The sequence below is a fragment of the Xiphias gladius genome, chromosome 11, assembly GCF_016859285.1.
Source record: "Xiphias gladius isolate SHS-SW01 ecotype Sanya breed wild chromosome 11, ASM1685928v1, whole genome shotgun sequence".
Lineage (NCBI taxonomy): Eukaryota > Metazoa > Chordata > Actinopteri > Istiophoriformes > Xiphiidae > Xiphias > Xiphias gladius.
Genome location: NC_053410.1, coordinates 17,676,059 through 17,703,243, shown reverse-complemented (window position 1 = coordinate 17,703,243; position 27,185 = coordinate 17,676,059). Strand labels below are relative to the sequence as shown.

The 27,185-nt window shown below is 41.2% G+C and overlaps 1 protein-coding gene across 4 annotated transcripts in view; it reads right to left on the bottom strand.

Annotated features, from left to right (window-relative positions):
• The window catches only part of pde10a (phosphodiesterase 10A), a 36,165-nt gene extending 9,288 nt beyond the window's left edge, over positions 1-26,877 (bottom strand). Inside the window, exons 1-8 of one of the 4 annotated variants that reach the window (XM_040140103.1) lie at positions 26,563-26,877; positions 14,775-14,906; positions 4,981-5,009; positions 3,562-3,685; positions 2,426-2,475; positions 2,165-2,305; positions 1,307-1,462; positions 129-179 (exon numbers count right to left, since the gene is read on the bottom strand). In XM_040140103.1, the coding sequence (XP_039996037.1) occupies positions 129-179; positions 1,307-1,462; positions 2,165-2,305; positions 2,426-2,475; positions 3,562-3,685; positions 4,981-5,009; positions 14,775-14,906; positions 26,563-26,626 (747 nt within the window). In that variant the 5' untranslated portion in view covers positions 26,627-26,877. Of the gene's footprint in view, positions 1-128; positions 213-1,235; positions 1,463-2,164; positions 2,306-2,425; positions 2,476-3,561; positions 3,686-4,980; positions 5,010-14,774; positions 14,907-26,562 lie in introns of those variants that run through there. The other 3 variants (XM_040140102.1, XM_040140104.1, XM_040140105.1) reach the window with 3 other exon arrangements.
• Between the last annotated feature and the right edge of the window lie 308 nt (positions 26,878-27,185).

Sequence of the window (27,185 nt, the reverse complement as noted above, 5' to 3'; positions counted from 1 at the left end):
ATAATAAGTGGGACAGGTAGGCTTCACCTTGTTCCCAGGCAAGTCTTTAGTGAAGTGTTACAGTGCAGTGTATCTGCTACAGTGTGCAATTTTAAATTCAGACCAGTCTTCTGTGGAAGATGGCTCACCTGTACTTGATGAATGGCAACGGACGCCCACGCTAAATTAGCTGTTGCAACCTGGAAAAGAAACTGAAGCTTAGTTCCAAAGAACTGCAGAAAAAAAAAATACATCACAATTAACACAAGTTATCACACATTTTCCAGGTTTAATCTGTTCTTATCTCGTTTCCTCTATAACGCAACGTAATTATCTGTTCTGCACAGTCTATAGATTCAGAGCCGACTTACACCTGTAATGCTGCTGCATCTGTATGTTTGGTATTATGGGTTAAAATTTAAGAAATGCAGAATTAAAGCTGCACTATGAGATATTTATATATGAAAAATGGGTCAAATGTGTTACATGAAAGGGGTCAACCCACAGAGGATTACCATGCAGCTCTGCAGTTTCCTTCAACTCTAAAAAGAATGTTAGCATCTTTTAGCTCATTGTTTTGGTTTCATGGCCTGTGACTTTAATGTTTTGATTCACTCTCACTGCTCTCATCCAGCTCTTTTCCTGCGGCTGTTTTAAGTGAAAAAGCTTTGATAAACACGCTGTACGCTACCTGCTCAGCACCAAAGACAGACAAGGTTAGCAACTAAATGGTGCACACAGTGGAACATTTGCAATCTATAGAGCCACATATTTCTCTCTGGAGTTAGTGTAGACCAAACCAGAGCTAAAAGTGCAGTGAATGTTTGACTGTGAGACTTGTCAGGTTGTCAGAAACACACATACACACACACAAAATTATTCTCAAATCAGTTTTACCTAATGTATTCTGCTTCTAAATATTACATTAATTTACAGTGACACCTGCTTGAGATTTAACCAAAAATCCTAAAATATATAAGATGTTGAAAAAAAGTACAAAATCAGGGAATCTTTAAGTAATTTTAAAAATGCTGTCAAGAGATGGCTTGTTTATGTAAGGTTTTAAATTTTAAATGTGAATCTTGCCTGAGCAACCTGTATGTTAAGTAATTTTCTAGCTCATTGCGCTGCCATTTCACAGAATGTATTTCATTAGCACCTAGTAGAAAGTCCCTGGAGACAAAAAACATGTATTTTCCAACTGAAACCCACAAAACTAGTAGAGATCTCAAACAGATCCAGATTAAGGTGAATACCAGGCTAACTGTAGTTCTGAGCCTTGCTCCAGCCTCCCACTCTTGGTGTGTTTTGTCTGGGTCAGACTGACCTCCTGGTGGCTGAGGTTGAAGGGCTCCTTGCCCCAGTGCCGTTGCAGCTCCAGGATGGCAATGAGGTCCCCGATGGCAGTGAGGATGGGGAGGCACAGGACAGAGTGAACGTGGATCCCTGAGTCCTGCCCTGTGCCGTCGGGGAAGCGCTCGTCCTGAAACACAGAGGTCAGTGTAGAAAATTTTCACCTGAACTGCATAGGGGGTTTAACAAAGGAGGTCAGTGCAGCTGGTACATCAACGGATACAGACAACAAAGACGACAAATCCTAACATTTACCCCTCAGCAGGGCAAACATTTCTGTTACTGTCTTTGAAGCTGCATTTGCCACTTTTCATCAACTGTAGAGTGATAAATGTCAGTAAGTGTGCCATATGATTAAGTGCTAAAAGAATTTCACCTTAATAAAGATTTTTAACTTTTATGCTTTGATTTTTTTGTCTTTTGGACACATGGTGTTCCTCACCACAGTGTCCCTTTGCTAATATTTTCTTTAATTTCAAAGCACTCCTGAGCTTTTTCCCGCTTCCTCTTGGACATCCCCTCCAGTTCAGAGTGTAAAGTGTGAAGGAGGACGCCGTCTGTATTTTAACTGCAATAAGTACTGCAGTCCACAAGTGCAGAGCAGAAAAGATAGAACTAAACATGTGAGTCCTCCATAAATTTCAAGTTGAAAAGTCTATTTTTATTTATGTATTTTTACCAAGAGGGTGCTGAGTGCATCGAACCAGGTGGTGAAGAACAAGGATGATTTAACGCAACATATATAGAGGGCATAAAGACAACTGTAATCGAACATCACAGCCATGCAGTGAGAAGTTAGATTCATGTGATGGGTGCAAGAAAACAGCCTTACCCCCATGATGTCCTCTACTAGCAGTGTTTTGCGAGTCTTGGCAACATGAGCGGCAATGGTTGTCCCAAATGCGATGGGGCCGGAGGGGATGAGGCTTGGAGGGCCATCCTTGGCCCCAGTTGGAGTGAACAAACATAAACTCTGTTGAGAAGCATAGACAAGAACAGAGAGGGAAACAGAAATGGAGAAACAAATGTCAAATACGGGCACAGGACTGTATTATTGTATAAAATGTATTCAGCAAATGACCTCTGCACTTACATTGTTGCATTCTCCCAAGAAGTAAAGTGCAAATCCATCAGCTTTTGTTGCTGTAGAGATATGAGCCACACAGGTCACAGGTGTAAAGTGCAAGTGCTACAGTTAGACAGTCCAGTAACAATTGGCATTAGCTGTATGTCCATGATATGTTATCTCACATAGATATGTTCAACAGCAAATGGCAGGTATACTGGAGAGGGAAAGGGGGACAAGGAGACAAGTCTAGTTACAATCTAATGACGATCTATTAACAATGTCCCACATAACAACAAGGGCACTCTGACCGAGGGCTTTGACTGCCATCCAGTTCATCTCATTCCCAGTCCTCCTCTCCAGTCCCATTTCAGACTGATATATAGGTCACGTTGTCATACAATGTGACAACAGAGAGACCGGTGGAGCATCAGTGAATACGCAGATGATCAAGAAGTTAATGAGTCGTGTGGTTTTGGTGAACCGATCCTTCTGTGGTTTGGTTAGATTGGGTTTATTGACAACTTTCTAATATATTTATAGATTATAACATTTCCGACTACGTTAGAGATAGAGTGATGAAGTCCTAGACTTATTTCCATCATTGTTCCAGGTGTTTGCGTATACCACCAACTAAGTATCAAGATGGAGACAGGCATTCTTATCTGACATTAAAAATATATTAGGCATTAGGCATTAAATACTAGAGATCACATGAAGGAAAAAAATACGTTTTTTTAAGCAAACAATACATAAAAGTAAATGAATTTACTGATGGACTGTTCATCTGTTTCAGTTTTCGTTTTATTCTTTTTAATTAAAGCAGGGTGGGGTTGACCACAGTTGGCAATACAATTAGTGTCAGAAAAGCACGTCAATGTTGGAAAAGTACCCAAAATTTGACTTCAAACTGACAAAACTTGCTGCCACATCTTCAGTTTACTCACCAGAGAAAATCCTACTCCTTCTCTTTCAGGTCGCTACAAATGGTATTTAGAATATCTGATCCCAGACTCATAAGGAGATGTTTATACAAACATATGTCATAATCAAGCAGGATTTTTTTCTCTTAAAAAAATGTATGCTGTCAGCATCACTTTTGGGTTGTGGCACCAGTGTTATGTGAACTGAAGCTGAGAGGATGAATTGATTTTTACTTTTACCTGTTTTGATGATGTTGCACAACTCATAGAGCAGGAGTTTGTTGTCTCCCCCAGTGTCCAGGCGCTGCTCCATGTAGCTGTTGAGTTCGTACACCACACCCTGCATATTTGTGTCCTGGTACTGCTGGACACAAGACATACAGAAAATTGCAACTCCACAGTCTCCCATAAACACTGAGGTTGAATTTCAAAATTCAGCAAGTGCTTCGACAGAGAAAAACTTGACAACATCCTGCATTCTGCACTGCACCCAGTCTAATGTTACTGCAGCAGATAGCTACTAACTCAAATAGCAAGATGTTAATTGTTTTATGAATGGTAGGGGATCATCTTCTTGCCATTCACAAAGACGGAGCTATTCATCACAACATAACCCTACAGCCCACTCTTACACTCCCCTTCACTGCTGCATTCTAGCCCAGGGATCCCCTCAGCAGTCCCGAGAGGGGGCCATCAGAGCCCCACAGCTCTGATTAGAGCTCGGCCTATGCTTAAAAGTGTAGTTATGTAAGAGGCCGACCTCTTGCCTTGTACGGGGCAAGAGAGCCGTCTATTTCTGCGCCTGTGGAGAGGGTGAGGACAGGACGGCAGGGAGAGTGGCGTACTAGAAAGCCTCCCCCACGGGACGCCCTCTCTCCTCCCACATCCTGTTTGCAAAGACGTATGGATGACGCACTGAGGGGTCGAGTGGCCCTCGTTTTTTTTTTTCTTTTTCTTTTTTCCCCCTGGGTGTATGTGTGTGAAGTCCCTTTGACCTGGCTCCAGAGCCCTACTGTGGGCGCTGACACCGGGCCTCCCAGGGGCGCGAGTTGACAAAGGTGCGAACATACGTACTGTATGTGGAGCACAGGGGATCTACTCTTTCCCATAACTTTCCTGCCAACCGTCTCACACCTGGCGAGTGTGCAATGGAGCAAAACATTCAAATTGTTTCTCATTAACTATCTATTTGATGCTTACCTGAACATTCACAGAGCCTGACCTTTTCTGGACAACTCGAGTTTTAACATCAGAAGCATCACTACTGTGCTACATCTCACCACAGATATGATTTGTAAACTATATTCTGCATTTTATATTTTCCAAGACCATGAAACAAACTCCTATTGGTGCTGTTCTAAAGAAAGTAAGAACAAGGACAAACAAATTTGGTGTCTAAGTGTGTAGTTAATCTGCATCTTAATTAAGCACACCAGGACAGTTTTGCGGTTATGAAGGACAGTATTGAGTTCTGTGCTGTCCTTGAATTAGTCCAGGCATAGTGTCCATTCCTGAGTATGAACTCCATTAGTCACTAAGGTTAGCGTTGGGAATTAGGGGGCAAAGTAATAAAATATCTATAATGTGTTAAACTGTAAAATGAAGCTTCATGTACTTTGTCACAAAAATATCTACAAAAAAAATTATGCAAAAACCTACCCTGCTGACATCTTTAGCTGATGAGTCATCTGTAAAGAGAAAAATCACAATGTTAAAAAACAACCTGAAAAAAATGTTAGATACTATTTTAGAATCTCATCTGATCTTCTTCAGGTAGAGACCAAACTTCGACTTTTTGCTGTGCCACATCATTTTAGCTAGTTAGCTAGTTCTGCAGGAACTCAAAATAAGTAAATAGTTGAAAACAACACAGAAATATTGCCGGGCTGTTTGAATGTTGGGTGGATACTCCGCAGTGGATTTGTCCACCAACGGATTACGAAGACACAGCACTACAAGCAGCAAGTAAACAAAACCATATTTTGCCGGCACAACAGTAGTCAGGTAAATGGTAAATGAGTCAATGCAAAAAAAAAAAAAAAAAAATGCAGTACTTTAAGCATTAATACAAATTGCGGATGAATATATCCTCTACTTTTGATGCAGGGAGATTTTTGCTTAACTTATGTTCCCCTTATAAAACAGAATTAAGAGAGGTATTAATTTAATTTGACAAGTGCAAAAAATTGTGGCCTTGAGTGCAAATTCTTGGTGTGATTTCAGTCTGTCGGAGAGACAGTAGACGTATGACCATTGTCTTCGGATGTAGACACTGAAGTATGTGGTAATCACGAAAGGTTCAGCCAATCATAACAGTTTCTGGATTTATAGTCCGGGAGTGGGTCTGGGAGTGCTACTTGGGATGAAAATGAAACCATTCACACTGCTCGAGCGGTTCTTCATTACACATGGGTTAACGGCACAAGAGAACAGTGACTGCTCAGATCTCTTTGATAACTTTTCATGTGATCAAACCATGCAAAAAGCTGAGCAGATTTTAGAAACATCCACTGAAGTGCTGACTCGAGCTGCTCCTCTTTTGAAACAAACCTCTTTGTACATGTGAAGAAAGAAATTACAGCCAGCTACATTGTTTGTTGTTTTAAACATTCCTCCAGTATGCTATGAGTTTCCTAACTTAGCCATGAGAGCTATTTTAGAGTGAACCCCTGGCCGGGAATGACGTCAATCAGAGGACAGAAAGCTGCACTTGAAAAAAACTTCAAACCCTTTGAAAAATAAAGAAAAATACAACTTTTGTCTGTGGGATTCTTTTTTTATAATGACTTTTTAAGGCTGAGAATATCTGGATATGGACCCCTTTGAAGGGCAAATTTTAAAGTATGACCTACTAGGAAGTATTGTGCATTTGTTAAAGCAGTTTAACACCTCTCATTTTATCACAAACACAGTGCTGTATCCATTGATTATTGTACTGAATTTTACTAAAAAAGTAAGAAAGACAGAAAGAAAACAACCTAATCATACCCTTAAGTCTTTCCATGAACTGTCTGTAACATGAAACATTATTTATAATGAATATGCATGAGAGACAAATAACAGTTGTTGCATTTCAGTCACTTAATTTTTTATTTGCTAATCTTTGATTTATCAATTTGATATGCATACAGTATGATGTAATGTGGTATGTGATGTGAACATGGTGTAGTATGGACAGTATACAGTATATAATGTTGAATTATATGTGAGCTCTGAGCAAGATGCTTGACATAGAGGGCTGTGTAAATAAGATGAAGTGAAAACTATACAAAACATACCAGGAAATATAATACTCATTCCATATTTGGATTGTCACTTACACCAGATTATTTATTTTATAGTGTATGTACAATCCCTCTGTGTCTGTGGTCTTTGACAGCAAAAGCAATTTGTGCTGATGCGTGGCACTGAAATTTTTGTTTTTTTTCCCCCCCGTGACCTGAACTCTCAGCTCTCTGGCCCCCCTCACCTACTTGGCTGTCACAGGGACAGGCGGCAGTGCCCCACCTCTCACTCTCCTCGCACACAGGAGGAGCGCTCACTGGAGAGGGGGATTCAGGTCAGGACTGACAGTTCGAAACCAAATGCAAGCAGCCAAAAACACGAACACTCAGGTCAACAGGTACAGAAACTACAAAAATATAACATGCTATTACTATAGTGTTAAAAGTTAGACTTTGGGCCTTTTTGAAATAACAGGGTGGAGGTTTTTGCTGCCCGGCCTGTTGATGCAGGCTGCCACAGTGTGGTTGTTTGTTCTCACCAACACATCATTGCCACTTAACACTATTGTGAGGTGTTGCAGTGCTAATGGCTCCAGCAACACTGATATGTAAGACCAGGCCTGGGCAAAAAAAATCATATCAGTAAAAAAGTATGGTGATGATATGATCATCCACAATCTGATCTTGTCATTTAAATTCTTCTGTGTAAAGGTTTTGTGTTAAGTTCTTGTTTTACAAGTAAAGAGTCTGATGTAATGCATAACAGCGGAACAAAATCCATTGCATTGAACACCAGTTTGTCTGTCTGCATTTACCACAATTCATATATTTCACAAATATTATTATTAATATTTAAACTGTATCACTCAGCACTGCACAAGAGCCTTCCTACTCCCAGAGGTGTTCCCTCTGCCAGAGCTTGTGGGTCACACAGATACTCAAAAGTCCCTCCTGGAGGAAATGGTCACCAGGCAGTGTTTGCAGTGTTGCAGGTCCAATTACAGCCTGGCAAACCATGTCAGCCAGCATCTCGAGTGCAGCAGCCCCAGTGGAACCACAGGGTGAGCACTGAGCATCGTGTCCACAGACTGAAAATGTCTAAAGGGCAAAAAAGTAACAGGAAGCTGTTGTTCTTGCAGGCATATACCCTGTGAGGTAAATCTATAAATACAGAAACTTCCTGTGCGGGGAACAAAAGCAAGTTCCCTTTAAATCTGCTATGCTTTACCAGCTCCATTAGTTTCTTTAAAGTAAGCATTCACACGTTCAGCCGGTGGAGGTCCAGCATGGCTGTCATAAAAAAATAGCTTGAATATACTGCTTGGCCATGCTTTTGCTGAAGACAGTTTGTAAGCAAATGTGTAGACTGCTCCCTTTTGTACAGCCAGCAACTTTAATGTAAAATATGATTCAAAATTTGTAAAAGTGCTACTTTGATTGTCCCGTTTTGCAACAATAACATATTTGTTTCATCAGGTATGTGTCAGGGGATTAACCTTAATGATACACCCACCCCTGGGGCTGCGAGGGAAGGAATCTGTACAGGTGTGTGCATGTCTGTGTTTTATATCACCAGACGATGTGGTCAGCCACCAGCACAGGGACAGAGACCAGTACCCTGCTCCGATGCCAGCCCATATTTTCAGGGACCTGCTGTGCTTTTAGTAAACACAGGAGGAGAGGGCCAACATGTTCTTAGAAAATGTAATGCCAGCTCACTACACACACTGAACACTAAACACAACTGTCTAGCATCTCTTTAACCCAGCAGGGGTTGGAACAGACCTCTCCTAGTAACTTCATCACTCCATTCAAACTTTTCCTTAACCCGAAGAAACCTGAATAAAAAGGTTTTTCAGGTGTGCAGCACTGTGATGTACAGCTTTAAGTTGGCAGGTGTCAGTTCTGGATACCTGCTTGTCTGCCTTGTAAACCAATGCTTAGTGGGCAAGGCTCCTCTGAGGATTATGCTTATGTGGCCAACACGTACAGTACTGTACATCCCGATTCTGTTTATTGTCTACAATCTATAACATACTACTAGGATATTTTCTTTAATGTTAAGTTGTTTGTTGTAAGTCCTGTTGTGGTATATTAGTTCTTCTGACTGCTCAAGACCATGAATTTGAATGTGAATCTTGCGCCAATGTAACAGTTGAGACAGAGAAGCAGGAAGCTATAGCTGGAAAGAGAATACCCTCTGACGGACCATTTTTTCGAAATCAAAACAAACAGCAAAGTTACAATAAATGGATCAGCATCACGGTCAGACAGGAGAAACCCTCTCCTGAGTCCGGATCGAATATTTTATTCTAGTTCCATCACCACAGAACAACAAGATGGTAAAAGCCTTTTCACACTAAACAAGAATATCCGTGCAAATTACTCTTACATATATTGATTTCATGGTTTGTAATGAAGATTCAGTAACAAGGAGTCAAGCAGACACGGTCTATGCAGTATAACCACGATAACGTACAAAAACAGTTGAAAATGCATACAGTTGTAGATTCAAACTGACACAAAGAATTTTCTTGACTGAGGACAATCGCAAATAAATCTTTTGGCCCGTATCAAATCTACCTGTTAAAAAATTAAAACTGAACTAAACTGAGTATAAAATACATTCATTGTTTAAAATATATAGTTTAAAAGATAGTTTTAAAAAAAGTTATCTAAATAATTTGGATAATAATTTGTGTCTTTCTGATGATTTCTGAAAACCATCAAAACCAGAGACACATCTGACTTAACCCTGTACCTTTATCCAAGTGCATACGCACCAGCACGCAAAGCCTGCAGTTCACATATAAGCACAAAGGTCTCTCGTGAACTGTCTGATGAGATGTGGTGATAAATGATTTGAAGAAGCACCCAGAAAATATCAGCCCCAAGCTGAGGCCTTTCACAGAGGTAAAATCTCTCAGTCAGCTGGGTCTAATGTGCACGATACTTGACGGGCGCTTTATTGATCTGCCGCCACAGATACACAGTCTCCCACAGGACGGTCAGCTAGCAGTGACTCAGCGGTCAATATGTGTCGACCTAGTGGTCGTCCTGCATCGACCTGCTCCATGGAGGGCGTGCAGCTGCCAAAAGCGGCAGTCTTCTTCTTCTTAGCCATGGCCCCCCTGCTCTCTTCACCTACACACTCTTCCTCCGCTGGGTTTTTTACATCCAATGTTTATCTGTATGCAGGTCTCTCTTTAAATCGAGATTGAGATCTCAATGAGACTTCCTTTGTAAAAAAAAAAAAAGTAATGATTGACTAACTATCTGGTGGTTGTAAATTTAGAACAGTCATCAACAACTTTGAGAAAGATATTTTCTGGCATTCGGAAGATACTTTTGGTTTAGCAAGGACTTCCATTTCTACTTTTTAAGAACACACACTTTTTGTTTGGCATATAGAGTAATTTTAGTTGCATTTCAGAATACACTAGAAAACCTTTCTTCTTTTTTAGAATTTGAAGCTGCACCCTCTGAGTAGGGGGCCTCCTCCTCCTCCTCTCTGAAGGAAAGCCCTGCAGGTGGGACCGCTCTCTTATCACAGCGGTGGGGTATGAGTTTCTGCTACACAAGCACATCTTTGTCTGCTTGTGACTACCGTCCAAACACATCTGAAAAAGAGTATCAGCTGCTTAACAGCTCGGCCCAACTCTTGCCCTCTGGAGTCCAGGCGAGAAAGAGACTGGAGACTCCCTCAGATAGCTTCCACCAAGTTTTCCATTTCTAATCAGACAGGCAAACCGACTTGTCAGAGATATTCAACTTTGTGAATGATGTTCTCACCATGAATCCTGACAGATTTTGTTCACACTGGTGCTGAAGTGAGTAGTCAACAGAAACTTCTGATTATTGATTAATCACTTCAGTAATTTATCAAACATTAAATGGTTATCTTTCACTATTTTCTAACATTTTAATAATTACACTATTAATCAGAAAAAAATGTTGCAGCCCTACTTCAGATATAATCTAATTTTCACAGATTATACTGTATCTGAACAACTTGTGCTCATTCACAAACTTAGGAGAGGAGGACATATATTATAAAAATATGAATGAAACACAAAATGTAAAAACTCCACATTCACAAAAATACAAAAGAGCCTTGCACGGTCTTGACTAGTGCGATTGGGCGTGCATGGCAGAAGGCACAGATGGGTAACGAGGCGCCTCTGGCCGGGAGCAGCAGAGGGTTTGGGATTTATTAATTACCCCATGGCAGCGTGTGGTGTGAAGTAAACATTGCCAGTGGGACAGTGGTCAAGAGAGGTGCGATGGTCAAATGTCATCAGCGGGGATTCTGGGAAATCATGTTCTGCTCACTGTGTTTAGTAACACGCTGCTGTAAGACTGATCTGCTCTGTAACTTACTCTTATGACACACTAAGATCTCACTTGAAAGCTCTCCTTGATACATAAATACAACTAGTAAGTTAATAAACAAGAAGAAAAGAACAAGAAAACTACAACAAAAAAAATCAATAATTCAGGGACGATGACAAGGCAAATTTTTAATTACCGCACAGCAACAGCAAGTGTGCAAATGTGGCGGCTTTTTCTGGATTTACGGGCTGTAACAAAACCCTTTGCAAAAACACACTGAAACACACACTCGTGTGTTTGAGTGTGTGTATGTGTACAGACAAACTGATTTATGTAATCCAATGTTGTCCATCACATGATAAGTGAGAACGGGACTCGCTGCAGGGACGGCTTCCAGGAAGAAGTGGTTATCTCAGTGACGATCACATGAGAACAGGTCCTGCTGCTGCTGCGCTCATAAAGAATATAAGATCAATCTGATCTCTAAAAACGTGTCACTGCAAAAACGGACACAGAAATACATCTTTATAATAAATTAGCTGCTTTTATCAACACAAATACATACAGGAATGGTCTAGCGTCTTTAAAGCAGCGGGAGAAACGGTCAAATAAATCTACAAGTCAAATTCCAGCCATCATCCCAACACAGTGACCGTTCAGCCTGTGTGATGAACCAGAAATTAGACAGTGCTTGTCAATTGAGTGGATACAGCCAGAGAGAGGGAGATGCAGAGAGGCTTCAGAGTGGTGCCCAAGTGTCTGCTCACAGTGGTCTAACAGAGGAAGTGGACTTAGAGTGATATTACTGATGTGATGTAAAGATCAAGCCCGAGAGAGACATGAGGTATAATGAGAGAGCTGTCAGGCTGATTACTGATGTTTTCGCTCTGAAATCGGTCACCTCCCGCACAGCTCAAGAGCCAAACTGCAGCGAGCTAGTGGCTGGATATTGTTAAGTGTCTACACTTTGCAACGTATTCTAACAAACCCACCAAGCCCTGTGTGAGTCTCAGGTGGTCAAGAGAGAATAAATATACAAAGTCATTTTCATAATATTTTACATGATGGTCAAAACAGCATGGTGAAAATACAGCCGCTGTATTTCAATTCATATATAAACTGGTAAGATTCAACACCAAGTCCTTCCTTCCTCAATCCACCATAGGACTGGGGAACAAAATGCATTCAACATGTGTGTTAGACCTCAAGAACACAAACAATGCTTTTTAGAAAGAGTAATTTTTATAATGTACAAATACTGTATATCATTGTTTGTTTCGAAGAAAACTCTAAGGGGTAACTCCCATAACATCAACAGACAGTTTAACCCGACGCCAAAAAACTGATCACAATCGATACAGCAGAACCGGAGACATATGTTTTTAATTCCACACATTCTTTTTCCTTGTCAAAACCTGGAGCCTACATTACCCACAGTGCAACTCGACTGCTGAAAGTTCTATCGACTATTCAGGTGTGTTATGCTAGTAGCAGCCTCGAGCCGCTAGCCTCACGCAGAGATGAGGAGCGGGCACACTCTCAGGTTTTTGTAATTTTCAAACGCTGACTCAAGTGACATTACTCAAGCGCCAGACTTTATACAGCTTTTTTCACATATGCAGTAGTGTTCCCCAAGACCTGTATACACACTTCGATGTGTAAAATCAGTGGAGTTCCCCTGCAAAAACACTGTGTTAAAACAAACTGTCATTAAAACCTGCACAAACCAGCGCTTTATAAGCTACATCGTAACCAGCAATGTGTGTGAGGAGAATTTTCACCAAAACAGCATTTACTTTAGCATTTTCAGCTACAATGTGGACGGCACAATCAATGCCCAGGTAAAAGTTGACAATGCTATTAGGCAACTTAGATGACAGAGAGAAACAGAAAAACAAAACTAACACAATTAAAATCCAAGAAATCAGAACACTCTGGTGGTCCCCACGTCTCCCTTCCCTGTCATCGCTCTAGATGGGCTCCATCAGTGATTCACCAAGAGGAATTTTTTGAGCGCAAAAGTCTAGACACATGAAAATTCCCAATTTACTGTTTGTAGCTGTTCATTTCAACACAGTGTAAGCTACAGTATGCTTATATAAATATTATAAACTAGTTAAAACTGTGATTTGCTTCTGTATCAGTTAAGTAACTCTATGTTGCTAACATAAACTGTGCTGTAGTGTTTCTCTGGTCCTTTCTCTGGTGTTTGCTCATCCAACAAATTGATGCGGGTAATAACCATTTTACCAGGCGTTTTACACATAGTAGGGGATCAGTAGTATTGTTTGCAATACTGCTGACCACTTTTGAAAGCATGTCACTGCACTATAGATAGTGGGCAGTATCTTGTAGGCAGTCAGTGGTTAGCATGCTTTTCTGGACAACATGAGAATCGGCTTTGACATTTGAAACTTGCTTGAAGCACGTAATCCATCACATTGACCATCAAGACTGCTTTTGTTTTTTGTCAAAATTATGTTACGGCTGTGCGGTAATGCAGCACAGACTTTTCAAATCCATCAGCACTTCTGAGTTTCTGCACAATGATAACTTTGACTTTGTTCACTCAGATTGGCTACCTGACTCCAGCGAGCTTCAAGTCCCTGCAAGTTGATTTTCCTACCATAAAGAAGCGAGGTCAATACAAATTTTAAATCTTAAACAGTAAAACATGCCTTGAAATACAGCCAGCAGTCAAGTGTATGTAATCTGTAGTAAACAAAATGGTTCTTTATATTTTTGAGTCTTTGGAAAGCATGGGAAAAAAACATGACCTTTGCACTGGGGGGTTTTAGTTTCATGACTCATAACATAACAAAAAACTGATCAAACGTAAGCACAGACACACAAACACGTAAGCCTAAAATCTTTGCGCTCTGAGATGAAGTTTTGTGAATCAGTGCTCTGCTTTGTACAGGCCTCATCTGCTCTGACCTGAACTACATGGGTGAAATTAGTTATTCCCACTTGGCGCCAGCAAGAAAAATTTGGGCCTCTATTTCTACCTGTCAGCCTGCGCGCGCACACCCACACACACACTGTATACAGGAAACAGTTTCAAATGCAGAATCAGACCTGAGAAACCAACTTCTCTGCGTAGCAGTAATAAACACGACTGTCTGTAGACCTCATGTAGAAAGCAGCTCCAAAATTTTACAAATCCATCCTCCGCCAGCTTCCCCCTTCACTTCAACACATCCACACCCTGAGCCAGCACAACCCCTCACCACCACCACCGTCCCCACCCCTCCCCTGGGCCCCCTTCAGCCGGCTGCATGTCTCTGGAGGTCGCCTCTGACGTCAGCAGCTCGACTGGGCAGAGTGCCAGCTCAGTGGGCCCTTGCTGGATGCGGTTGGTCTGAGAAACAGTCCGCTATGTGTAGAGTGCACGGCACAGACTCCACTCGGCCCGCTCAAACACATCAAATGACCCGTGAACACCGGAGAAGCCCATTCCCTCTCCCTTTCGTCTGTCCATCACACACACTGACAATTAAAGGAAACACGTGAAGATGAGCGATTTGTACTGCAAATGGCTGGAATAATAAATGGAACCCGCAGAGGCACACTCTGCCTCTGCTTTGGTTATCCTTTGGTCTTTAAGAGAAAAGGTTTTCATTTTTCAGTGCAATAAAAGCAAACGACTGACGTGGCTGTAGATATTCATGGCAGCCTATATTTGCGGTTGACTAGTCGGGAACTCGTAGGGGATTATGTGAGCTAAAAAATACAAACATTTAACCAAAGCAAAATATCACAGAAACTACAACTCTGCATCAATATACTGAAAGCCGCTGATCCAATCCTTATGTCACCATGATCCAGAGAGCTGCAGCATGTGTGTGTGTTTCCATGTTTGTCCCTGTGTGTGTATGTGTGTGGGAGTGGGTATACCTGCAGGCCTGCTGCTGGTCTTCCTCTTCAGCCATCTGTCCACCGTCTCTGCACTCACACTCTCCAACACAAAGTCATCCAGCATCTGCGGGTGCAGCGAGAGGTAGGCCTTCACTTTCTCATCTGTCAAGCCTGAAGAGCACAGAAACAAAACATCTTTCAGTTTATGCACTACCCAACTTTACCCATGACTGAGCAAAGCGTAAAAATAAAAAATGATGCTGGGAGATGTTGCACAAAATCATGGAAATAGTAGAACAGCGTGGAGGAGAGAAATATAAGATATAAGCGGATGGAAATAACATCTCTCTGTGGTCCACAGTATTCCCCTCAGCCACCCAAACAAATCCACAGGCTAGACACAGCCGAAGGTCCTCTCTCTTTCACTTTACTGTGAGGTGAGTACGGCAGTAGCACCTATTTTCTGGCTAAAGCTCTCACATAGCCCAGCTAGCTCACTTATGTTTACTGTAAAGCTGTGTCTCCAGAGATAGGAGCCCCCAACACATGCAGCAGGATAAAGGAGGACTCGATTGTGCTTAATAGGCAATTAGGTTCTTGAGAGCTTGCTAAGTGCTGCTGTTTACTGTCTTTGTTGTCAGGGAAAAAAGCCATTTGCCAGACCATCGTTGAGGGAAAGTTGTTTTTAATATACCCGCTGGCGTCTGAGAGGCTGTCACGATGCACTAGGAAACCATCATGTTTAGGTCACTCACACAAATGGAGACTTGTAACTGTCTAAATTCAGCCATGAGACGCCATCTCATCACAGGACCGTGAATTCAATGCTCACAAACAATGCAACCAAAAGTAATCATTCCGGAAAAGGAAAACAAATCCTATGGCAGCTCTGAATTTACATTTTATGGTATTGTACACAGTAACTGTATCTGTTATCAGATAATACAAGAAAAGAGGGCCGTTGTATTCAGACAGCCCTGATCGTTTTACCACTTTCTCACGAAATGTCTGGTTATCGGCAGCATCTGTGTAGACTCCCTTCAAGTATGAATCACAGGAGGACATGCAGCTGGAAGGCATGTGTTCTGCTGTCAGACACACACGGCATGAAAATATTGTGGGGTGTCTGTCTGAAATCCTGTATGATATCAGGATAGTGAATGGCTACAGACGCTTGTGGACATCAAAACAGTACGTGAACGGTTGCACAGACTTGACTGTTGTGCCAGATGACAAAAAAATAAAACCAGATACAGGAGATAGAAGCATCCACTTCGGCTGCAGGTAACCTGATGTATTTCAATAAAAAGTGTTTAAAACCTTCATCTTGGAAAGAACTTTTGCTTGTTTGAATTTAGTTTAATTTTAGAATCAAAGTGCCCCTGACTCTGGTAAACATTCTGAGCAGCTGCCTATGACTTTTGATTTATTGGCCCAAAACAAATCATTTGATCTTCAGTTACAATGGATCATCTGCTCAGTGTGTGTGGGTCGAGCAGGCCTGTGGTTGCAGGCAAATAAGGCAAACAGAGGTGGGGGTAAGTTTGGGGGGTTGAGGATGCTGCGGTCTGACGCTGTCCAGACACGAGACACAGCTCTTCAGGAGTGGAACGCCTCACGAGACTCCCGGCCAGCTCTGACGCACATCGGCAGAATACGGCTTAATAAGTGAGAGAAAGTTAAGGGGGGATGAAGGGAGCTGCAGGGGACACAAAGACACAAAGACAGGAGTAAAATGGGAGTGCTGCTAAAGACCCTCACGACTTTGTCCTAGCTGACAAACAAAGAAGGCACTGTGATTAGTGACACCACAAAAAAAAGAAAAAACAAGGAGGCTGTATGAATTTATGAATACGTGTTTTGTGTAGATGGGCTCTGAAAATAATTTAGCCATCATATGTGTGCACATGAACAAAAATAGTCAAATGTCCTATTTCCATGGGGCAAAAACAAACAACAGTGATAAGAATTTTGCAGTGGGCATATAATGGTTGATAAAATGGTGTTCGGGGTAAATCCCCGTGCTTAAAATTACAAGCTCACACCGGCAAAAATTGTGAAAAAAGGGGAGCTTGTGAAGCCTTATTGGCAAAGAAAGAGCAAACCATGGCTCTCTCAGCTACTGTTTATTTCTGATCCTTAACTTAACCTTTAACCTAAATGAAAGTGTAACCAAATTCAGTATTTTTACTAACATCATAAAGAGTGGGGAGCAGAATACGGAACATCTGTTATCTTATCAGTATCAAGCCAATACCTGCTTAAAGGAAAAGGCTGGCCATACTCTGTATTTTTGTTACTATCAACAAGTCACATTAAACGACCAAAACCAACAATGCATTGGTCTGTTTCTCGATACTTTCTGACTTCCCGAACCTGTCTGTGACTGTCAGCGCAAAAGCCCACTTGCTCCCACTGAAGACATAAATCTAAAAACATGAATGTAAGATTTTTTTTTTTTTTTTTTAAAAAGGGAAATAATTTCCTAAAACAGGAGGGTGCTGTTTTTTTTTTTTTTTTAAATCAAATATTATTCAAACAAGAATAAATAGAGCATTTGTTGGGGACTATTTTAAGCTGTGGATGAATACACATTTGGACAGGGATTTCTGGGATTGACTGAAAATAAACTACAGTGCCCATGTTCATCGTAATGTAGGAACATGTCACCCAGTGTGGCTCAGCGATGCGCATTAGTTTTTGGTCAACAATGGAGCTCTGCTGCACAGAGCAATAACGTGTGACAGGATTAGGCTTCACACACAATACTTGTTACTAGGATTAAGACATTGTTGGTTTCGATTTTTTCATATATACATATATATATATATGCTCACTATAACAAAAATATAGACTATCACCAGACCTATCCTTTTAAACTATGTTATCTTGATGCATTAACTGAATGCTTACAGATAAGACATATGACAATGAAATACAATATTATGATGCATTAACTGAAGGCAGTGCACATGACAGGAAAGAATTCAAGGTTCGTCTTCCTCTAAATAAAAAAGCAAAGATATTTGAATATGTCAAATCACAGTTACATAACTTTGGTATTTTGTTGAAATAATTTAAACGTTTCTTTCCGTGAATGACTAATGAAGAAGCGTCTGCATCTGCTCTAACCATCACAGTTAGTTCAGGTAAACTCCAGTGGTGGCATCCAGACACAATAAATGTGTTTATCTGTATCAGTTTAGAAATCACTGTTAATTGGAAAAACTAAAAAAATGTAAATATCATCAATTTCTATTAAAGCGGTCTGGAAAAAGTAGCCAGAAGAATGACTGGTTTGACCCAACAGCCACTATATTACAGGACGATGGTGATTGATGGCACTGTTTTTCTGAACATTCCTGCTACTTTCTGCAGACTTTACAGGCTTTCCCTCTGATTTCCTCTGAAGTCTTCAGAGGCACAGCTCAACCCAATGTGACCACAGTGACACTCAGAGCTGTGGGATATGCGTCAGTGTCCCGAGCCTGGGACTGCGGCGGCTAATCAAAGGTGCAGCCAGATCTGTCCCACTTGCTGTGGTCCAAAATGGTTAACCCCATTGGGAACCACATGTGCTCACTCAATCAGGAGAGAGAGAGACTGGTGTGGTAGAAGCAATGGCTTGGTCACTGGTGTGACCAGTTTTTTTTCATTTTATTTTGTAAAACCTCAGTGAAATTTGCCTTCCCACTGCGGCCAACACTGCGGCCAAGACAATGGCGTTATCAAGATGAGCACACAATGTTTTTATTTTGATTCTTATAGACATAATGATAGAGAAACATGTTTGACACGTCCAACATAAACCAAAATGTACAAACGAAATTAGTCAAAATCTTCATCATCTAACAGGTTCTTTTTTTAGATTTGTAATATATATATAAAAAATTAAATACTGATCCAGTCCATGAACTTTCTGCCAGAAAAGTTAGGTCTTCCTACGTTTATGACATTAAATTATCTGTATATTGTAGGCTGTGCAAAGGCTGTGCAAAGGCAGGGGATTACTGCCATTTACTTAACGTGTTTAAACAGTGGTAGAGGAATTATTCAAATACTGTAGTAAGTAAAAGTACTAGTACTTTATTGTAAAAATACTCCCCTGTGACCAATATGTTATCATATATGGTATGGTTAGACTGTTACTACCAATGCATCCATGCATGAGTAGGTTTTTTTCAGAAACTGTTTTTTTGTGAGGGGTCACAAACCAACTATGGGGAACTACTGGCTTTTAACAATGTGTAGTATTTTATACGTCTATCATGTTTTTTTAATGTATAAGATGGATGCAGTGGAGTAGAAAAACTGGAGTAGAAATATAGCATAAAATAGAAATACAATAAGTAAAGTACAAGTACCTTGAAATTTTACTTAAATACAGTGCTTGAGTAAATGTACTTAGTTGAAGTCACTCATTCAGACAAATGTATAGGCGAGGAAGTAGCTTGTTATGCAGCATGTTTATGAGTGGCTGCAGCCCAGTTGGCAGAGATTTTGGTGCCTGACTCAGACTTGGGCTTCCTGTGTAAAAACTGAAGCCCAATTTCATGCAGTGAGGTATTGTTGCATAACACTTATCTTGACTATAGCACACCACACCCTGGGACTGGGAAGAGAAGGCCAAACCAGTCTCAGTCTGTCTGGGTCTTTCAATATGAACACACTTCTGTTTGATGGGGAATGCGTTTACAGACAGCGTGGGCCAACAGTTTGTGATATCAATATGGAAATTTGGGCATCAAAACACCCTGCTAAAATTTCAAAATACTAAATTCTTGGGAGTAACAATTCAAGGTTATGAGCATTTTTTTATTAAGGGAAATCAAATAGGAATGCTCTGATTTTATACGGAAAAGTAAATGACTTGTAGAGATGCTGGAAACTGTAATTCACTCCATTGCATAACAAATGTGCTTTGAATAATTTTTTTTTCATGTTTTGTGTTAGTATAACAACTTTAAAGTATTGAAACAAGCATCAGAATTGAAACTAGACACAGATTCAGTTGTGGTGAGATGTCATATGAGTCACAAGTCATAATAGGACACTTGGCAGGTCAACATTTATCAATGGCACATTAAAGGAAAAGCCCCAGAGTATTTCTGAAACTCCATCTCTTAATAGGAAGCTCCTTCAGAGAATAGGAAAAGAAAAGAAATCCCTGTAAAGCAAGGCCTCATTCCTCCCTCTGAATCCACCTGTCTGTTCTTGTTTTACCTTTTATATTTTGTTTGATTTAAGCTTGCACAACCTCTCTCTGTCACCTCGCTTCATGTCGGCCCTTCAGTCTTCATCTGAGAGCTGATGAACAGAGATGTTGATTGCAGTCCACTTCTTCAACCGCTGATCAGATTCCTCTTTGACTTCTTTTTAACGGAAAGGTTTCTATTTTGAAATCTGAATTTCTAAACATGGCTGTCAATGATGAAAGAAAATTCACCCCCATATCAGAAGATATGCTTCCTACCCAAAGCAGTCCAATGAGGATATCACTGTTATTTAGGGGATATTATCATTTTTGTCATTGATTAATTTGTCAAATTATTTTTTGATTCACTGAATAAGTATTTGTCTATAAAATGGCAGAAAATAGTGGAAAAAAACAATTTGTTTCCAGAAACCAATGTGATGTCATCAGATAGTTTGATTTTAACTTCCACGGTGGTGGACCTTCTTATCTTGTGGCAGTGATGAGCAGGTGTACACCAGGATACCGTTACATGATTGTTGAGCGTGGTTACAGGTGCAACAGAGCACACATTAGTGATGCTGGGTGTGGTCAACCTAGTGTTAAGTCAATCTTTAAACAGTTACAGTAATGGATGATCAAAGTTGTTGTCTACTGCAATCCCTGGAGCCCAAAATGGCTTGTTTGCAGCAGCTCTGAAAATTTATGTTGCGATGTGCAACTTTTTTTTTCATAAACTGCAGTGGTGTTTTTGCTTTTCAGCTGGAAAAGTATGATTAGTAAAAGAAATCCATGCCAATCCTAACATGTAATTATATCTAATAGCTAATCTAATATCTAATAATAAAGTTATTTTCTGAAGTTTCAGTACAGAAAAATATTTGATATGTAAGTGTGTGCAGTTTAGGAACTAGCCACAAACTTGAAGATATTTCCAAAACTTTTTGTCCTGAATTTTGTCTTTTAGGTTAACTCAGGTGAAACTCTTTGCCAACACATTCCATAAATACAATGGCTAGTTAGAGGTGTGAGGGCACAGATGGTTTAAAGTTGGAAATGGTTTGGCAGGTGAAACTTGTTTTGTGCAATAGACAGAAGAGCTGATTTTATTGGCCGAAATTGCCTATCACAGATAAATCGGTATCGGAGTATATGTTGTCTGATACGCGCCATTGTGAATGCCTTTTTTTTTTCACAGAACATAATGCAGACAAAGATGCCTGGGTTAATTTACAAATGGTGAAAATACAAAAATACATTAATGTAAAACAAAGAGAAAGGATGTTACCCAGATGCTACCAAATTTAGCTACAAGCTAATTCCCATTTGTAGTCCCTGGACAGGTAAGCAGAAACAATAAAACACCGAGCAAAACCTATCATCTCCACTACAAATGGACCAACAACCTACCAACGAAAGCACTTAAGCCAATATGTTAATATTGGAATATTTTTACTCCCTAAAATCGGTATTGGCATCGGCCCCAAAAACCCAGTATCGGTCGGGTTGTAATAAACATTACACCAACTAGTTGTACGGGCTGTTTAACAAGGCTCCTCGAATGAGAGAAAGTTGATGAGGCATTAGCAGGAAGGTGGTTACTGTAGCTGAGGGTGAGGTGTGACCTAATTTGACCAGGGTATACACTGCTGGTAAAAATGTTTAGAACATTTCCATTTTTCCAATTTTTTGTTGAAATTTAAGCAGCTCAAGTCCAGTGAATAACCTTAAAGGGTACAAACATAAGCTGTAAACTGCCCAAGGTAAAAAAAAAAAAAAAAAGGAAAATCAGTACAGGCCTTTTTCAGGGATTACGAAATTAGTTAACTTACATCTTTCCTGTAGCAATGGAAGTAAATGTAGCCTTAAAAGGTAAGCAAACAGTTCCTACAGGTGCCCCTACTTTTGTTGATTACTTATAAACCCTCTGCCTGTACAAAGGCGTGTTGGAACAAACTGTGTTACTACAGCCTGTGATGCATTATGACGACAATACTGTAATGCAGGAAGTAGTACTGTATACTGCTGTCAGAATCGTGAGAAAAAGTAACAAAGGAAGACAGACTGGTTGGTCAGGGGTTCATCCTTGCAGCAAGATAATGATCCAAAACATACCTCCAGGCTATGTCTGCCGTACAAGAAAAGATGGTAGGCTTCAAATGACAAAACGGAGAGCTGTTTTGGGATGAACCGGACATAAGGGTGAAAGGAAAGCAACCTACAAGTGCAACACATTTGTTGGAACTTCTGCAACAGGGTTTTATTCTTGCTATGTAGGATTGCAAATTCCTGGAGAGACTGCAAAAGGACAGTATTGCTTTAACTGAAACAATAAGCTCACATACGCAGATAAAGGAACATTTGTAGAGCTATTAAAAACAACAACGTGCTCCACCCTTCTCTATCACTCATCTCTTTTTCCCAAGAAGCAGCTAGCTATCTGTGTGACAGTGGCTGAACAGAGGTGAATGTGTGTCTTCAGCACTCCTGTCAGACGATGTCGCGCAGCAATGTCAACAGCAGAGGCCGACTGCGTTTAGTGGGCAAGATGTTCCTCCTCTGCAACACGTAGATGAAAAATGCACATGAGAGCAAAAGGGAAAAGACCACTTCTCTCGAAGCGCACTCCTTCTGGCAGAGAGTCAAGGGCAAGCTGCCAAGGTACTACTTTTCACTTTCCTGACATGAGGCTGAGGCAGGAAAGGGGGTGGGAGGTGGAGGTGGGGATTTGCTGTGGGATGCGTGCGTCAGTAGGTCCGCCTGGGACTCCCTTGCCCGGAGGTGGGAAGAGCATGTGGTTCTTATCTTATCTATGGGAGGGCTGGAGCACAGCGTCCGAGTCTGACATTCAGTGAGCAGCAAAGAGGAAAAAAGAGCCAACACTGAAGATGGAAATGCTTTGACTCCTCTCTCACTGCACACCTCATTTATTCATTGTGCCTGTGCCTGTGAAACTGGCTGTGTGTGTGTGTGTGTGTGTGTATATGCAGGTGAACACTACACACACTTATACACACCCACCGCATTCCACAAGAGCCAAGCGTGAGGTGACCAGCGCGGCTAAATCAATACACCAGTCGGTGAAAAGGTGTCAAATTAAGAAAACGCTGTTTCACCCTGGACTTAACTGTAGTCTCATCACTTCCAGAGACACACCCCCACATGGCAAAAACAAACACCACTGCACAAACATGCAAGCTCACACCTCTCTCTCTCTCACACACACACACACACACACACACACACACACACACACACACACACACACACACACACACACACACACACACACACACACACACAGAGTGAGAGAGAGAGAGAGATTTCCATGGAAATGTAATTTGCATTATTTCCACTTCCATGGTCCAGGTCATTAGACGTAAAGGGTAAGGGCTATAAATGGCAAACTGAGATGTAGATAAGGCATGTCCCTTGATCCACAGCTGAATAGTGTGGTCACAGGCAAGCAGCAATACTCTAACTGCAGCTACCGGCACATTGCAGGGTAACCTTCAACTCAAAACTTTCTTGAGCATTTCCCTCAGTGAAAGGAAACTGAGCGACAGCCAGAGCTGGAACCTCACGCAGCCTAGAACAATGCTGATAATAAGCAGTAAAGCTGGAGTCGCAGCCTCAGAGTCAGCATCTTGCCCCAAACCGGTGATGTGATGTAGTGTTGCATCTGCCCCCCCCCTCCCCAGAGCCACATCAGTAATCAGGGGTCATGTTCCCTGCTCCACATCTGGACTGATGCTGAACTCTGCAGGCGCTCTGCAGAGGGCCCAGTTGGGACCCGGTAATGAGAACCACAGATCCTTGTGTCTTCTCCAGTGCAGTGTTCTTTCATGAGCCCTGATATGAGGACAAGTTCTAAAGAATTCTACACGCATGTGGCCTTTTCCCATCCCCTCAGATACCAACCCACGACAAGCTGATGAGGGGTCAACGGACGCCTTGAGGAGAATGTCATCTGTTTCCCTGCTCAGATTGTGTACTGTGCCCTGGCACTGATCCAGGCCTGCACAGATCTTGATATAGAAAAGGGCTCAAAATGCAAACAGGCTCATTTTCTTTGGCTTGAATTTCCCGAGAATTTAAATAAACACCGAAGAAAAATGACAAAGAGAAACTATTTGACATGTTCTCAGACCAGTATGGAATTACTTAGCCATTCAATTTTCAATCAGGATTTAGTTTTCATATTGGAATCATATCAAGTGTATTGATACACTGTATTTATATATTCAGTGACAGTACTGAGAGAAACCCTCGCTGTGAGAGAGAAGGCATGCGGTGGGACAGGAAATGTCCAGCGTGAGCACTTCCTGCTTGACAATGCAGCCTTCTTCACCGAGTTAAGCAATTCGTCAACAGCCAATTGGGTTTGAAAATGCCTGAGAGATCACATTAAGGGTGACCCAGACTGACCTCCGATACTGACCAGAATTATCCGTGAACAATGCACACAAACACACACATGCACGTATATTTTCCCGCAACGTGAGGCTACAAACAAAAGCTATAATATCCCAGGACTAACTCACTGCTGAGAATTATATGCGCAACCAGGGAGTGAATGAGCCAACATGTTGTCTTTACAAACTGGAGTCTGTCTCTCCAGGGAGCACTGGACAGTCCAGCAACCAGTCCCATTTCTGAAAGGACAAACAATGATAGGATGATAAATATACCATCATTTGCTAGAAAACAAAACAGCACTTTTTAACGGAAAAACGCCCTCATTCACCCTTTGTCACATGAAAGTCGTCCTCCACCCTCTGCTGATACATTTAAAGTGATTTATAACATGTCTAATATTTGTAGAAAGCAGAAGTAGTAAGTTATCACACTGCTGTAAAAACATGCAGAGCATTTAATAATTTGTATTCTGGTTCGGAAATGTATGTGTCCATGTGTTTTTTGTCATTGTCAAAGAGCCTTGGTTAAAGTATAATCAAATTATTCCCTGATCCCAAACCAATCAGAGAGAAGCATGCAGTGAGAAGGCAAACAGTGTGTCAAGTTAATCCTATATTTAACACAGATTAATTGACAGCTGTACAAAATTTGAAAAAAAAAAAAGAAATAAGAGGGAAACAGAGGGAGAGGGGGCAGGACAGTCGATGGTGAGCTTTTTCTCAGGTCAACATATTCGTGAACTGCTTGTTTATAATGTCAAAAAAATAGTAATAGTATAAGACTGATGAATATCCCATCTCATTCGACTGTCGAGGTGACTTTAAGGTACTTGACTCTGACAGCCACTCACACCTACTGCTGTTTTGTAAATTCAAAAAGTGTGGAATCTTTGAGAAATCTGAAATTCTTGTCCTTTTTTGGTCAGCCCGGGGGCAGGATACCTACATACTGTACCTCAATAATACATTCCATGACTGCAGTTTACTGCTATGTGCGTACTTTGGCATCACTTAGTATCCCAGTCCCCAAACTACTAACTTGTTATTACAGGGTTGCCACTAAAGGTCACTTGAGGTGCCACTGAAACAACTGGAACCGCTGACAGAGTTATTCATGTGGCATGCAGACGGAGTAAATTATGGAAACACAGAAAAGATAAATTACAATAAGGCCTCAGTTAGAAGTTTCCACAGCAATATTACAAAGAAACAACACCAGATAATAATGCCAAAATATGAGTAGCACAGACATGCTCAGGAAATATAAGTATTTTATAGCGGAAAATAGGGGATATTTTCTTTAGTGACAGAAAGTTACAAATGCATTTACTCAATTTTTCTTAATTATGCTTCCAGAAATTTCTCAATATATTAAATTTTATTTTTAATATAAATTATGTCAAATTGTGAAGATATCTGCCTCTGATGTTTAATGTCATATTGTGCTAAAAATGTACAAAATAAGCACAAGAGTTGACATCAAAGACTAAATGAATTTTAGTAGGACACTGGATATTTATCACAGCTATGGAATGAGAAACCTACGGATACTATGAGTGTTCTATGAATACTCTTAGTTATAGGAGTTTATAGGAGATTATAATACTATACTAATTTCAATAGGAATATTAACCCGGAACTCTTATCTTAGAAAATGTACCTGAAGGAATCAGGTATGTTTTTTAAGATAGATGTTTCTTGAGTTGTAAACAGTATTTACACTTTCTATCTGCACTCATGCTCCTGCTGTGCAGACTTCGCTTCTCTTTTCGATGACATGTCTCATTGCAGCACCGCTGACCGTCCCCTCCGTGACAGACCGAGTCAGATCCGAGAGGGGATCGTAAACCAGATCTACATTTTATTAAAAAGTGAGAAAAAAAAACAAACAAAAAAACAAACAAAACAAAAAAAACATAGCGGAGAGACACACGCGCTACATTTTACGAATTGCAGTCCTGCCTGCCTCCCCCTCCAACGAAGTCCCCACCCATCCAGGTCAGCTATCAATCGGTCATTCATAAAGTTGAGTTGACAAACAGGCAAAATAACGTCCGCCTGCAGGACCAGCAGAAATAATGCATCCAAATATGTCCGTGTTTTTGCGATTTACTCCCTGTTACTGAAAGTCTACGCGGTCTATATTTTTGCGCACATTTCAGCTACGATTACTCTGTCACACTTTGTGAGTGTTAGTCAAAAAAAAAATACCTACTTGCACCCAGGAAACAGTCCGTTAACCTTCTGAAACAGCTTGTTGAAGACGGACCATCTTCCATGTCGGATTGTGAGCGCAAAGGGAGAGAGGAGCCACGGAGAAAAGTGCGCCTCTGAAGCTGCAACTTGGTGCGTCTGGGCAGAAAGCAAAACTATTCCAGGACGCGTTGAGGTGATGGTGTCCTCAATGCTTGAGGCTGTGCACGGTTTAGGAAGGGCAAGAAGAGCAGTATGCTGCCCCCACCCCCCCCGTCCACCAGCGCTATAACCCAGCACCGCTGGCCGAGGTGTAGCTACAGTCGGTCCGCCTCCTCGGCGTGGTGGCTCCGCTGTGGATGTGCAGCAGCAGACTGGAGGACCAGAGACGACGACGCATAGACCCAGAGAAATGAGAGTAAACTCACACACACACACACACACACACACACACACACACACACACACACACACACACACACACACACACACACACACACACCGGGAGAGAGGGAGAGACAGGAGCGCGCCAGCGTCAAGTCAGCCGCAACAATAACGCGCGACTTCCTCTCTAGTTTTAAAAATAAAAGCCCTAAAAATGCCGACTGCTGTGTAAGGTGCCTGGTAAGAATTACTGAAAAGAGC